At 28.1% G+C, this 15,760-nt stretch overlaps 1 protein-coding gene and 1 pseudogene across 2 annotated transcripts; both read right to left on the minus strand.

Annotated features, from left to right (window-relative positions):
- Nucleotides 1-967: 967 nt before the first annotated feature.
- Nucleotides 968-14,858, minus strand: LOC146872477 (cytochrome P450 4C1-like; annotated as a pseudogene).
- On the minus strand, nt 4,661-7,147 carry LOC118442057 (cytochrome P450 4C1-like). 2 transcript variants are annotated; one of them, XM_085661916.1, is made up of 6 exons: nt 6,849-7,147; nt 6,670-6,776; nt 6,513-6,603; nt 6,065-6,124; nt 5,908-5,977; nt 4,661-5,831 (listed from the first exon to the last, which is right to left on the minus strand). In XM_085661916.1, the coding sequence occupies exons 3-6, from the start codon at nt 6,550-6,552 to the stop codon at nt 5,678-5,680; spliced, it is 324 nt and encodes a 107-aa protein (XP_085518042.1). In that variant the 5' UTR covers nt 6,553-6,603; nt 6,670-6,776; nt 6,849-7,147; the 3' UTR covers nt 4,661-5,677. The 2 variants fall into 2 exon arrangements, with proteins under 2 accessions (XP_085518042.1, XP_035723113.2); XM_035867220.2 differs by having other exon boundaries at nt 6,065-6,247; nt 6,849-7,124.
- Nucleotides 14,859-15,760: the final 902 nt, after the last annotated feature.

Here is a 15,760-nt window from a genome sequence, read left to right on the forward strand (position 1 = left end):
TTCACATTTTTCAGTTTCTCATATGTAGATCTTTTTTACATGGTCGTAGAGGTCTCGCAGTGATTCGAATTAGATACGATGTTGATACACATTTGTTTCAAAATTGCATAAAGAATAATAAATATAATTGATACATATAATAAATAGTATATAAATATACGATAAAAAATAAGATTTTGTGGAATATTTTCGAAACTATTCTCGAAAAAAGATCATTTTTTTCAAAGAAAATTTCAAGCTTTTTCAAAAATTCGGAAAAGTGAGTTCTATCTTAAACTTTCTCCTTTAAAATGAAACCTTATTTATCAAAATCGTTCAAGAAATATATCTGTTCTTATTGTTGGCGTAAACCATTGTAAAACTAGGAATAATGAACATCCTTACAGAAACGAAATAATTAATTATTTAACTCTCTATGGGCCCGTGTAACTTTCAGGTCACATTTTAATTTATTGAGATTTTACCAAATAATTATAGCTTTTTTCATGAGATAGCGCATAAATCTTAATTCTATAACGTTGTCAAGACAAACAATATAATATTTATGATCGTTGCTAGGCTCATCAACCTGAAATAACAAAGTAAATGCTGTGCAAACTGTCCGCAGTAAATATAAGCGAAACCATTTGATCGAATTGATATTATTTGTGCTTTTGTCAGTAATTACGAAACTAAGAATAGTGTACATAATAGCTCTGGGTTCTTATAATATGGGTATATTAATAACAACCTATTTGTTTGCATTTCAATTTTCAATTTGTTACTATTTTTTATGATACAGTTTTGTAACTTTGAGGTCACAGTGGGCTATTATGGCAGATTTCGGTACATTTAGAATAAAGCTTATGCTTTCTCCTGTTTTCAGATTTATACATTATATACCCAAAATATGAATATAAAATCACATAGAAATAACAGAGGAATTATAATTAGAAATCTTTTCAGTAACAAAAAAAAATTTGCTGACGTAAATTCTAGTCGAGTGAATAAAGTCCTTACACTGTAATATTTTAATAATCCAGGTTTTCCTCTTCCATCCTCACTTTCTGTTAAGACACAATAATAGTAGGAGTTGCCTGGTGTAAACAGTGTCTGTAAATCACAAAAATTATTACTACAATCTTTAGATTACTTTTATTTTAATTAAACTGTTTCTATAGTTTTCAATTGATTCGATTCATCATGGAATTCACTGCAATATTAACTATTATTACAACAATACTAATTAGATCATTCTATAGAATAGTAATATACTTTTCAAATAAATTACATATGCATAATACGACTAAGGACCTTGAAAAGATAAGTCAAGGGAACCAAAAAAATTTTTAATTGAAACCTCTATTTTATTATATACATATGTAGTTGAAATCATAATATTTCAATAGTACCATAATAAAATATTTTTTCATTAATCATTTTGCCATTTATAAAATTTGACTTTTACAGTAACATTTGCATTAATATTACAAGCGGTGTTCGAATATAGAAGTTGCACAGTCGATTATTCTACATAACGCCCCATCAACTTTGATTTGGGCAAGAGAGTAGCGAGTTAGTATCATTTTGGAAATATCATTTATTCACCTACAAGAATATGAGATATTAAATGTGGAATTTCGTATGACATTGACCGGTCTTTTCAAACACGCTTTTAATATACCGATATTTTCTTATATAAGATAATCTTTTTGACTCTTTCAGAATTTTATCCACTTATTTTGTAAGAGACATTTATCTTTGTCATCGTTGGCTTCTCCTAGCATTTATCTTTTGCATAATTTATTTTGCACACATCTCTCTCACTCTCCCTCTCTCTCTTTCTCTAAGTTTCTCATTCTTCCTCCATATACCGCTATATTTTTTTTCATTCTTCTACGTGTTCTCACCTACGTGTTCATGCATGTGTACATCAATCAATAGACGTTACTATGATTCGTTTGCATTGATTTTGATAGTAAAATTTACGGTTAATTCCGATTCTATGAACGTGATACGAAATTTACGTTAGATAAAATACGATCGTTAGTGAATATTCAAAGTGAACTAGTACCTAAGTTTCGGTTACTTTCTTGTAAAAAACGCAATTACGAAGCAAATATATGAATATTTGCGAATTTTCCATTATCAATGTTTAGAGTACTCAATTAAGTATCAAAGATGTATATTTACGCGTCCTTGCTTCAATTGTACCATTATGAAAAATATAGACTGGGAAAAACATTGCGAAAGCGTAAACAATATTTCATAGTCGTGTCAAAGTGACGATAAGGATTACGCTGAACAATCCTGCGATTTGCATGATTTTCATATATTTCAATCCGGTATTGGTTTTGATTGATGACGCACTTATTGAATTCTTTCATTAAATCTTCTAACAGAATCATTTATTAGATCAAGAGTATTTAATAAACACGAATATCCAATACAAAAAATCTAGATGATGACCGATGCGTTAGACTTGTGCCAAATGTTTAATGTAAAATATTATTTTCAGTGTAATGGCCAGTTTGTAGGAATGTCTATTTCGGCAAATAAAAATATTTAATCTACTGCTATGAGTGTGAGAGAGAAATAGAATGAGGGAGATATGAAACAAGAGGAAGAAAAGCATACCATGATAATTAAATATGCAATCACCGACGATTGTAACAGATCATATCGAATAGTTTCTCTTTTCGTGGATTTTGTTTATTGCATCATAGCTTTCACACAAATGGCTGCTGTAATCAATCTATCAGAAGCTTAATATGCGACTATTTCATTCAGGATTTACCGACCCGTTCAGTTCAAAGAATTATGTGATTTAATTGGTCATAAAATTTAACCATTATCTAATAACGAATGCTTAGCGTTCTATTTCTTTTTTTATTGCGATGATCGAAATACTGAGATAGCATATGTGGAGTTATTTTAGAAAACATAAAAATCATGTTGACCAATTTATCTGATTTTAATGATGGTATACATACGTTATATATTTTAATGAATTGTATGTAGAATGCAACATAAAACGATAATCATTTCCTATCATTCTTTGAACTAGACGAGCCGGTAAATCCTCGCATATTAAATAAATAGTCACATATTAAGCTTCTGATAGATTGACTACAGCAGCCATTTGCGACAGTCAATTGTTGAAACAAAAGGTCGATTATATAAGTCATTTTTAAGGCTTCCTCCGACTTCTGCCCGAAGAGTGTTGTGGCAACCTGAAATTCCTGAATTTAATCATGATCCGATCAAATCATTACCGTGTGAATTTATTTGTTTTTTTTCGATTCGTTTCGTTAATTGTAATTATATTTTTAAAGACTATTTGTAATTATATTTTTCCATACTAAAAGTATTTTGTCGACATAAATTTTGGTGAATATTATAATATAATATAAATGAATATTATAATTAGAACAGCATCTAAAATGTGGTTAAATCCAAAAAGAAGATACAGTGATCATATTGCCTATGTGTCTCAATAACAAAATTTACGTATTCGACCTGAGTGTTCTGATTTGAGAGAGAGAGAGGGAGAGAGGGGGAGAGAGAGAGAGAGAGAGAGAGAAATAATGCAAAAATTCATAATTATTTTAACTCAAGACAAATTTCCACGAGTTATTACTCGCACTATTCTTATTGCCAGAGTCCCTGACAAGGAAAACAACTACATATCAATCATTGATAAAGAATTGTAATTATTTTGATATGCTGGTCATATGTACATCTTTTTTCTTGTTATTTTTATTTCATCACTCTCTTTCTCCCTCCCTTTCACTCTCTCCCTCTCTCTCTCTCTTTCTCTCGCTCTCTCAGTTTCACTCTCTCTATCATTCCCACCATCTCACTCAATTGCTTCATCATTACCAGTCTTCCTCTTTCTCTCTCTTTATCCCGCTCTATTCCATTCTTCGATTGGGCAATTAGAGTTATATAACGTTCCGCATATTTTTACTGAAAGACTTCATTAATTCATTAGATTTCTTCTTATCTATTTTTTTAACCGGCCATTAAAAAGTAAGTCAATGTACAATGTCAATGTACATGACGAAATCATTTTCTAGATGGATTCAATTATATTGTTCACAATAAATATGAAATAACCTTGTAGAACGTATATTTCTTAAAAAAAGTCTTTATGGAGATATTTTAATATAAATTTACCAACAATAACATCAAATGTAATATTATAAGATTGAGATATCAGCTCGTACTAATACTTTAAAGCTTGCTTCGATTTCCTCCCGAAGAGTAGATTAGAATATATAATCCATGGTAAACGCGGTATCTACAATTTATGATATATAATTTATATAATATACATATAAATATAAGAAAATTTATGGCATATAATTTGTATAATATATAAATATAAATATAAGAAATAAATGTAAACTAGTCCATTGCAATATACATAAATTGAGAATTGTTTACCGTTAAACTGTACGGCATTGAACGTGTAATTAAAACATAATTTTTTGAAGGTACGTTGCATTTCTCCTACCGTGACCAGTGATGACGGGCAATTTGCACAGAAGATATTTTCCTAATTCTATATGTAATTATTATATATAGTTTTTCATATGTATTGTTATTATTTCCAAAATTAGTGTTATAACTATGTATATAAGAAATATATTTATGAATGAAAATAGGAAATAATTGCTTTTTTCATAACGAACATTATAATTACTGTTTATTACGCCAAAATTAGAAATTAAAGTAGAAATATACATGCAAATATCAAGCTAACAGAAAAGATGATTTTCATAACATATTCGTTTAATTTATGACATATTCTCAATTCTAATGAAGAATTAATTAACAATCGGTTTATAAAACGATATTCAGTTATAGCATTTTTTGTGAAAGTAAGAAGAGGCGATAAGGAAGAGATAATTCATTTTTTAATCCCCTCCTATTTTCTTCTCGCCTAATCGAATAAGAATTTTCTTATGTAAGCTCTGATCACGTGAGCATAGTCCGTACTGCGTATTATATGAATATTCCTCGTTGTCATCTTCCGTCCTCACTTTCTATTAAGACACGAGGATAGTAAGAGTTGTACTGTGTAAACGGAGTGTTTGTAAATCACAAAAATTATTACTACAATCATTAGACTACTTCTATTTTAATTAAACTATTTCTATAGCTTTCAATAGCTGCAAATCACTGTAATAAAATTCACCGTAATATTAATTATTATTACAATAATACTAGTTGACTTATTCTACAAAATATAACAATACATTTTAAATAAATTACATTTACTACAATATAATACGATCACGAGTATCCCGGTTCCGAAAGCATGTCCAATAATTGGAAATGCTCATCTGTTTATTGGCGATAACGAAGGTATATTTGCAATTGTTATGTTTTATATTTAAACGCTTTACCCAGTTTTCATTTATAATTATTTTTTTTAGATATATCCCAACATTTCATAAATATTGGTTAAAATTATCATTCATTGTGGCGTATATGGCTAGGCACGAAATTACTTGTAATCGTACATAATCTGGGATATATCAAAGTAAGACCTAATCAAATCTTATTTAATTACGCTTCTTAACATAGATCACTTTTTATCTTTGATTCTCTTTCCAAATAAAAAATGATATGTATTTATAAAGACAATATAATACTTAAATTTTAAATTGTTAAAAACAGACAAGATGGATTAACGAAATGTATCTTTTAAATATACATTCCTTGTAACGTTATTCAGGTAGGATGAACATATTTGAAATTTCCTCCCCATAGCAGTATTACAAAAAATTATATTCGGATGTAACCATGTTTTGAATATCCTTCGCGCAGCTATATCCATCAAACTGAAGAAGGAAACAAAACATAAATTATAAATGAAAAATAAAGTATTTGATATAGTATAAAATTCAGTAATATTACCAATGAATAGATATATCTAGTTTGGAATTCTCATCGGTCTGCGAATTTAGTGGAGTTTGATGCAGACAATCTTTGAATAAGCAATGTAACAAAAATATTATAAATTCATAGAAATGAATATAAATTTTATAAACGTTTAGAAATTTCGAAATATTACCATATATTATGTCCAATGTACAGCGAAAAGCGTAATGGCAAATGTCTATTTCTTCTCCAACTAAAATTTCCAACTTTTCCATTAAAGCGACAAAATGATTAACGAATACATCCATATGGGACATTAGATATTTTTTAAGAAAGACTTCATTTAATATTTTTCTATGATGATTCCACAATTTTGCTGCAAATCGTAAGGAAAGCATGACTTAATTTATATTTTTTACTTATTTTTCTCTTTAAAAAGAAAACGAGAGGAAGAGCGAGAGAAAATTCGCTACACTTTTTTATAATATATTAATTTGTATATATCTACTCAGAAGAAAAAATATTTTATCCTTTAATTTTGCATAAGTTAATATTCGAATGAGTATATATATGTATCTATATATAAGTTGTAATATAAATAATTACACAATATTAAACAATGTAAAATATGTATACTTCACCTGAAGCAGAAAACAATCTATTGCCGATAATCGATTTCATATATTTATACTCCTCGCTTTTCTCATTAATATTTGAGTTATTTAATACCTTCTAGAAAAGTAAAGAAAAAAATATGAATTTTCTACGGATGATTCAAATACAATTAATAGGTCTTACCTTGATATATTCTGAATTATGTACGATTACAAGTAATTTCGTGCCTAGCCATATATGCCACAATGAATGATAATTTTAAACAATATTTATAAAATGTTGGGCTATATCTAAAAAAAAAAAATTATAAATGAAAACTGGGTAAAGCGTTTAAATATAAAATATAACAATTGCAAATATACCTTCGTTATCGCCAATAAACAGATGAGCATATCCAATTATTGGGTATGCTTTCGGAACCGGGATACTCTTGATCGTATTATATTGTAGTAAATGTAATTTATTTAAAATGTATTGTTATATTTTGTAGAATAAGTCAACTAGTATTATTGTAATAATAATTAATATTACGGTGAATTTTATTACAGTGATTTGCAGCTATTGAAAGCTATAGAAATAGTTTAATTAAAATAGAAGTAGTCTAATGATTGTAGTAATAATTTTTGTGATTTACAAACACTCCGTTTACACAGTACAACTCTTACTATCCTCGTGTCTTAATAGAAAGTGAGGACGGAAGATGACAACGAGGAATATTTATATAATACGGAGTACGGACTATGCTCACGTGATCAGAGCTTACATAAGAAAATTCTTATTCGATTAGGCGAGAAGAAAATAGGAGGGGATTAAAAAATGAATTATCTCTTCCTTATCGCCTCTTTTTACTTTCACAAAAAATGCTATAACTGAATATCGTTTTATAAACCGATTGTTAATTAATTCTTCATTAGAATTGAGAATATGTCATAAATTAAACGAATATGTTATGAAAATCATCTTTTCTGTTAGCTTGATATTTGCATGTATATTTCTACTTTAATTTCTAATTTTGGCGTAATAAACAGTAATTATAATGTTCGTTATGAAAAAAGCAATTATTTCCTATTTTCATTCATAAATATATTTCTTATATACATAGTTATAACACTAATTTTGGAAATAATAACAATACATATGAAAAACTATATATAATAATTACATATAGAATTAGGAAAATATCTTCTGTGCAAATTGCCCGTCATCACTGGTCACGGTAGGAGAAATGCAACGTACCTTCAAAAAATTATGTTTTAATTACACGTTCAATGCCATACAGTTTAACGGTAAACAATTCTCAATTTATGTATATTGCAATGGACTAGTTTACATTTATTTCTTATATTTATATTTATATATTATACAAATTATATGCCATAAATTTTCTTATATTTATATGTATATTATATAAATTATATATCATAAATTGTAGATACCGCGTTTACCATGGATTATATATTCTAATCTACTCTTCGGGAGGAAATCGAAGCAAGCTTTAAAGTATTAGTACGAGCTGATATCTCAATCTTATAATATTACATTTGATGTTATTGTTGGTAAATTTATATTAAAATATCTCCATAAAGACTTTTTTTAAGAAATATACGTTCTACAAGGTTATTTCATATTTATTGTGAACAATATAATTGAATCCATCTAGAAAAAAGATTTCGTCATGTACATTGACATTGTACATTGACTTACTTTTTAATGGCCGGTTAAAAAAATAGATAAGAAGAAATCTAATGAATTAATGAAGTCTTTCAGTAAAAATATGCGGAACGTTATATAACTCTAATTGCCCAATCGAAGAATGGAATAGAGCGGGATAAAGAGAGAGAAAGAGGAAGACTGGTAATGATGAAGCAATTGAGTGAGATGGTGGGAATGATAGAGAGAGTGAAACTGAGAGAGCGAGAGAAAGAGAGAGAGAGAGGGAGAGAGTGAAAGGGAGGGAGAAAGAGAGTGATGAAATAAAAATAACAAGAAAAAAGATGTACATATGACCAGCATATCAAAATAATTACAATTCTTTATCAATGATTGATATGTAGTTGTTTTCCTTGTCAGGGACTCTGGCAATAAGAATAGTGCGAGTAATAACTCGTGGAAATTTGTCTTGAGTTAAAATAATTATGAATTTTTGCATTATTTCTCTCTCTCTCTCTCTCTCCCCCTCTCTCCCTCTCTCTCTCTCAAATCAGAACACTCAGGTCGAATATATAAATTTTGTTATTGAAGTTGAAAAAATTCTGATAAAAATGAATGTTATGTTAAAACCGGCTAAATCTGTAAGACCAAAATTTAGAAGAAGAATTAAACTGTATAATGTATATAAATGTAATAAATATATAATTAACATATTATGTTTTTATACGTAATAAATTCCGTACGTGATGGCAGATCTATAGCAGATATAAATCATTAATCGTACAATCTAGGAACTGTAAAAAAAACTGTCTCATGCTATTTTATATAAAAAATTCATACAATTTTACATAGTAAGTAATTAAAAGATAAAGACCTTGATGATCATTCTTTCTGTTAATTTCTAAATTCTTATAAATTAGTTTTTTTAGAAATTAGTAAAACTTCAGTAATGCATTTTTATAGATTTTCTTGTACATGTTCGATATTTGATACCAATTAACCCTTTCTCTACGTCTAACATGTCGTTGGGCAATGTATTAATTTTCTTTTAATGAGATTTGAAATATTGGAGTGAATGAAGTGTAACAATGTAAACGATCATTCGTGGAAACAGTAATACGAGCATTCAGTTCGTACTGACACTTTAACTATACACTACTACATTCGACCTTACCACGATTGGCGGTAAATTTATATTATAATGTTTCAATCAAGACCATTTTTTAAAAATTATACGGTCCACAAGATTATTTCATGTTCGTTATGACCGATACAATTGAATTCATCTGTAAAAACAAATTACGTCTTGTTTATATATTTTACCTTTTAGCAACCAATTAGAGAAATCGTTAAGAAGAAACCTAATGAATTAATGAAGTATTCCTATAAGAAAGTATGCAACATCATGTAAATCTAATTGCTCAGTCGAAGAATGGAAAAGAGTGGGAGCAAGAGGAAAAAAGAGGAAGATAGTGATAATGATGAAGTGGTAAAGGGAGATGGAGAGACTGATAGAGAGAAAGAGAAAGGGAGAGAGGGAGTACAATGTGAAGCAGGACAAAGAGACAAAAGGTGGGATATTTATATGCGATTATTAGATCACAATTCACATCATATAGTTTTCTCATGATCATCGATTATGTGTTGTATCTATTACATTTTAAGCCTTAGTAAAACTAAATAAAAATAAATGGTTACTTGTTATTCTTATATTTGTTATTTTATGCATTCTCTTTCTCTCTCTTTCACACACACTTTTTAAGAAAAATCTGTAGAGGAGATCATACGAAAATGCAGTTCGACCGTATTTTTATCTATAAAGTTGAGCGAAATGAAAAATATTGAACCGAAATGTTAACATTCGATTCAGATGGATTTCAAATCGTCGAAGGTAATTGATAGAATTTCTTAGCATTCAATCAAGGAGAAAGAAATTACACAAATAATTGCACATTTTTACAAATTATTGAAATTACATCTCAAAAAGTTATAGAACAGAATGTATTTAATTCTGATTCTACTTTATAGATCAAAGATTGACATCGCTGGAAATGAAAGCACTAATTGTTACTTCGCAAAGAAGATTTATTGATCTAATATAGATCGACCAGTAGCAATCGAAAAAATTGGAATAGAAACAAATGTTAGCTTGAAACCAGCAAAACTTGTAAAATTAATATTCGAAAAAAGACACTAATTAAGATTATTTTACATTTTTTGAGAACCATAAACAACCATATACTTTGTATATAATAGACAACCCATATTGTCTATTGTATACACTATAATGTATATGCTGTATTTACATACTATATTATATTTTATTCACAAATAAAAAGCTTTTTAAAAAATTTGAAAAAGCAAGATCCTAGATTAAACTTTTTTCCTTGAAGTGAAATCTTCTTCATCAAAATTAAAATCAATCAATTATGTCTGTTCTTAATCACGTCCTCACAGGCCGAGTTCTCTTTGAAGAAAGATAACAAACCGTTGTTATATATTGAATTCTCTAAGAATTTAAAAAAGGTCTTTTATTTTCAAGTTCACTTTGGTCACACTGTGGTCTGCGATAACGGTTGATTTGTATGCAAAATATCTACATCAGTGTTATAGAATCACTGGTCGCAATTAACCCGATACGGCGCCCGGCTGATTTGAAATGTCAACTCGAGCGACGCTGCTACGGTCTTTTGTAACTTGATCCGGCACTTCTTCGTACTCTCTACAAAGTATTCATTTTAAACTCCTTGCACCTTCCGCAGTTTCATTTTGGACTTCACTTTCGCTCTCAATAATTCTAATTTTTCGTCGTCTCACACCTCTTACTTCCTCACTATCTTTTCCACTGGATTCGTTCGTTTCGTGGCATAATCCGTCGTGAATCAATGTAATTTCTTCATCCAAACCGGCAAAATTGAAGTTCGTCCGAACTTGAGCTGATATAATCTTTATCCATATTTTAAGGGCTCAAAAACTTTTCAATTGCTATATTCACTGCCAAGACTGTTTCAAACGAATGCTATGCTGAAACTAAGTAAACTGAGCTAAGATTTGGCTAAAAATGTAGGCTGAGTCTAGGCCATAAAAATATTATATTTCCGAGAGAAATATCTTATCGCACATCGTAAATAAGCAGATCAAGTTACAAAAAACTATAGCAGCATCGCTTGAGTAGATAATTCAAATCAGCCGGGCGCCGCTCAAGTATCGGTGCGCTCAAGTGCAAAGGGTTAAAAATAGTGGTTCCAGGCTCGGAATTTTTCAGTCGTTCCCCTGACAACTAATTTTTTTTTCAAAAACTACTGAGATAACACGATGTCTTTAATGGATCCTGGAGAGTACGTGAGGAAGATGCATGATAAATGACATTTTGTGAATTTAAATTTCAAGAATGTCTTTTTCTTTCTCTTTCTCTTCTCCCTCGCCATCTAATTCTTATTGATATAGGCAGAATACACACGCGCGTACGCATGTAGGCATGCAATATTTGTAAATACGATGGACCAAGTCAGATTCCATTCAATAAAATTTTATAACTCTTGAAAAATTTATTATTATTAGCAACCGATTTTTCTCCTGAATTTTATTCATCTACTTTTTTTTGGATATGACCTACAACGATCTTAAGTCATCAGTTTCTGGATGTGTATCCAGGATATTTATTTCTTTCTTTAATTAGATTTTTTTTAGCAATCTCATTGATACGACTTGTAAGACAATGAAAAATGAATGGATGTTCGAATTGAAGAGTCATTATTTTAATAATACGAATATTCTTGTGATCTACTTTAGACGAATGCAAAAGCATTGAATAACGCGCATCATTTAATGTGCTTACGTATGGACGCTCTAAATAGAGAAGGTACCGAAATGGCTAATTATCTCATAAAATATTGATATAGTGAAAAAATGTTTTTACATTACAAAAAACCTGTTAACTATAAAATGTCATGTAAACATTTAATTGTTTGATGAAGAAACATGAATAAGTATACAATTAAAACTGAATAAAAAAACTGACTAGAAGAATTCATCCAAAAATGAGTATAATTATTTATAATTATAATGGGAAAGTAAAATAATTATTTTATTACGATAAATGTTGCCTTTTTGTTGTTAGTAGAACTTTCGTTTGCTTGCGATCATCGAAATAATCGCTGATTATCGGACGATTTCAAATCAATATTAGTTAATATTGATCAATTTTCAAACTGATAGCCAATAAACATAAAAATAAATTTCTTTCTTTTTGAAAAATTCTAAAGCAGTTATCATCACTAAAAATTTTAGTGATTACAGATATATAATCTCATTCGATAACATTGATATACTCGATATAGTTCAAATTAGAGAGGGTATGAATAATTAATTATTAATGTTCCTTAATGAACTATTTAATCAATAATCGCTCCCAGTGTTACTCGGCATTAATAACATGTGCATATTATGAATTTATTTGTTATAATTATTAAAAACGAATATTCTTTTTTCCAATTTTAATTTTATCGGTTTCGTTAGTTTTAACAAAAGATACGTTTTTATTCCAATTTCATTAATTGCTATTAGTTTATCTATTTTCATTATCAATATTCTTATGAGCGGTTATTGCTGTCATCTCTAGTATAGCGAATTATTGAGTTAAAGAAATAAAATCAATTATAAATGCATTTTGTTCAATAACTTTATGGAATATAATTTCAATAGAAGTATATAATTATCTATGCAATTTCTTCGACCGTAACTAAATGGAAAGAAATATGTGGGACTATTCTTTCCCGATAGGGATCTATTGAGATCAAATACTAATGGCTTTGGCCAATATTTTTCGCTTCTATGGAATTTATAAATGAGAAATACGCTGTATTACCTTTCGGTACAGACCAATTTTGTCTCTTAATATAATTAATGAATAAATATTATTTCTATATAACATATTATTGTATTGTATTAAGGATAAAACATATAAAAACTATTATTTCATATGTTGATTTTATATGTGTATCACTTCATACCTTACGTTATTTTCCGGACGATGGCGGGGCCTGCGGGAAAAAGACGTAACGTTTTCTTGACCATGTGTTCCAAAAGATTCATATTTTTAATATCATCATATGTTATTGGAACATATTTTAGATCGCTCGGGTTGTAAATTTGGTTCAGCTCGTATACTTTGGGTCTCCTCGTATACTTTATCCATGATCAAAATTAATCATTGTTGTGATCAAAGATGCGAAAAAACATGATACGAAGTTAATCTGAAAATAATTTTCATTATATAAGTAATGACAAATTATTCAAAAAATGTATGTACTTATTAGTAAGTAATATATACGTAATATGTACTAAATAGTACGTAATATGTACGTACTTAAATATTAGGGAATTAGCAAGCATTAAAAGTACAAACTAATGACATTTTAGCTAGCTGATATTTTACTTTACTGAAATGAAATAGACACTTTCCACCAATTTTATTCAACAAACAAATTTTTTGCAACTAAATAATAAATGCGACTTACAGTATTGATTTTATCCCGAATATCCTACTCCGAATATTTTCCTCCTTCATGAGATGATTCGAATAAAAAATCCAGGAGAAAATTGTCTTTCGTTCTTAAAAAACAAACAAGTATATATGCTCCAATATTAATCACAATAAATTTAACAAATTTTAATAAATTAAGTTTTAATAATGTAATTAAATTTTTAATAAATTAAAAAAGATAAAAATAATCATGTAGTAGACGTGCGTAGATAATTATTTTTATCTGAATTTTCCTGTTTCATTTCCTGGTTAATTATACTTCTTAACATAGATTTTTTTTCCTTAATTATCTTTACAAACAAAAAATAATCTATATATATATATATATATATATATATATATATATATATATATATATATATATATAAATGTATGTCTTAAATATACATTGCGTGTAATTTCATTCAGGTAGGATAAACATTTTTGAAATTTCTTTCCGATAGAAATGTTATAAAAATTATGTTCGGCTGTAAACATATTTTAGATATCCTTTACGTAGCTATATCCACCAAGCTGAAGAAGTAAACAAAACAAGAATTATAAATAAAAAATGAAATATTTCAAATAGTATGATATTTAATAATATTACCAATCAATAGATTCAGCAAATTTGCGATTCTCATTATTCAACGAATTCAGAAATCATAACATCTTTCAATAAGGAATGTAACAACAATATTATAAATTCATACAAAAGAATATATATTTTATAAACATTTAAAAATTTTGAAATTTTATCATATATTATGTCCAATGAATTTGGAGTTCATTGTAGATGTTCAAAAGATGTAATGGAAAATATCTAATATTTCTCCACCTAATGTTTTCAATTTTTTCATTAAAGCATCAGAATGATTGATAAGTACATCTATATACGACTTTACATTTGTAAGAAAGAATTCATTTAATAATTTTCGATGAAAATTCCACATTGATACTGCAAATCAAAAGGAAAGCAATATTTTAATTTACATATTTTACTTATTTTATTCATCTATATATATATATATATATAGATGAATAGCATAATCAGAACATGTACTTTATCATTTATCGAACCGCTGACAAAACGTAACGTTTCATACTTTATGTATGCAAAAAACGGTTTTTTTTCACATTGACATGATTAATATACGTAATTAACGTCACTAGTACGTTGAATTTCTTTTATAAACATTATGCTACGTCATTTTATTTTTTTGATCAAATTCGCATTAATAAACTTTCCGTAATATGTGGATTACAAATGATGCATATAGTTAAAGTGTTGTACCCTTACGTTTTCTTCAATATTGTCAGGAAAATTTAATAATAATCACCTATATAGAACCGCATAATTAATAATTAATATAATATATGTATATATATTATATTGATAATAATATACATATAATAATAATGATATATAATAATAATGCCATACTCCTTTAAAATTCGAATATCTGCACTAAGAAATATTTTGTTGTTTTTGGACAATTTTCACAAAAGGTTCAAACGAATGCCATTCAGTATCCTCAAGCTGTGAATCTCTAAGGAAAATTTTTAATTAAAAAAATTACTCGAGTCTATTCAATTGCAGGTTTATCATTAAAATGCTTAATTCTTGTTATTGGTCGGTTTTACCATTATCAAAGTATTAATTTTCCGACTACGCGAGCAACTACAAAATTTATATCGGAATATTCGAATAATTGTTTAATCACCGACCTATACTGAGATGTCTGATGTTTTAACAGAGTTATTAGCACTATCTTGCGACTTAAATTTTTATAAAATGTATGAAAATATATTTTTCGAAACCCTTGACTAAAATAATCATTTATAATGAATATCTGAGAAAATTCTAGTACAATAATACAATTCAAAATGTTACTTGTGATGGATTTAATGATCCTCTTTACAAAGACCTCAATTTCAAGTCAGAAAGTGTTAAACAAAAAATTAAAAAAAACTGTAGAAAAAATATTGTCTGATATCGTAGATGATGAAATTCCCTATAACATAAAGAAAACTGCTTTAGATATCGTTTTTAAAAAAAAATAATACATACAGAAGAACATTCAATTTCGATTTGAATTT

This window comes from Vespa mandarinia, chromosome 16, assembly GCF_050613455.1.
Source record: "Vespa mandarinia isolate Hongniang chromosome 16, ASM5061345v1, whole genome shotgun sequence".
In the NCBI taxonomy this organism is placed as follows: domain Eukaryota; kingdom Metazoa; phylum Arthropoda; class Insecta; order Hymenoptera; family Vespidae; genus Vespa; species Vespa mandarinia.

Coding starts and splice junctions, on each gene's coding strand:
- LOC118442057 (XM_035867220.2), bottom strand. CDS start 6,552: ATGAAATCGATTATCGGCAATAGATTGTTTTCTGCTTCAG. Junction 6,248..6,512: donor TAGATTGTTTTCTGCTTCAG/GTGAAGTATACA, acceptor TACGATTTGCAG/CAAAATTGTGGAATCATCAT. Junction 5,832..5,907: donor CTAGATATATCTATTCATTG/GTAATATTACTG, acceptor TTCCTTCTTCAG/TTTGATGGATATAGCTGCGC.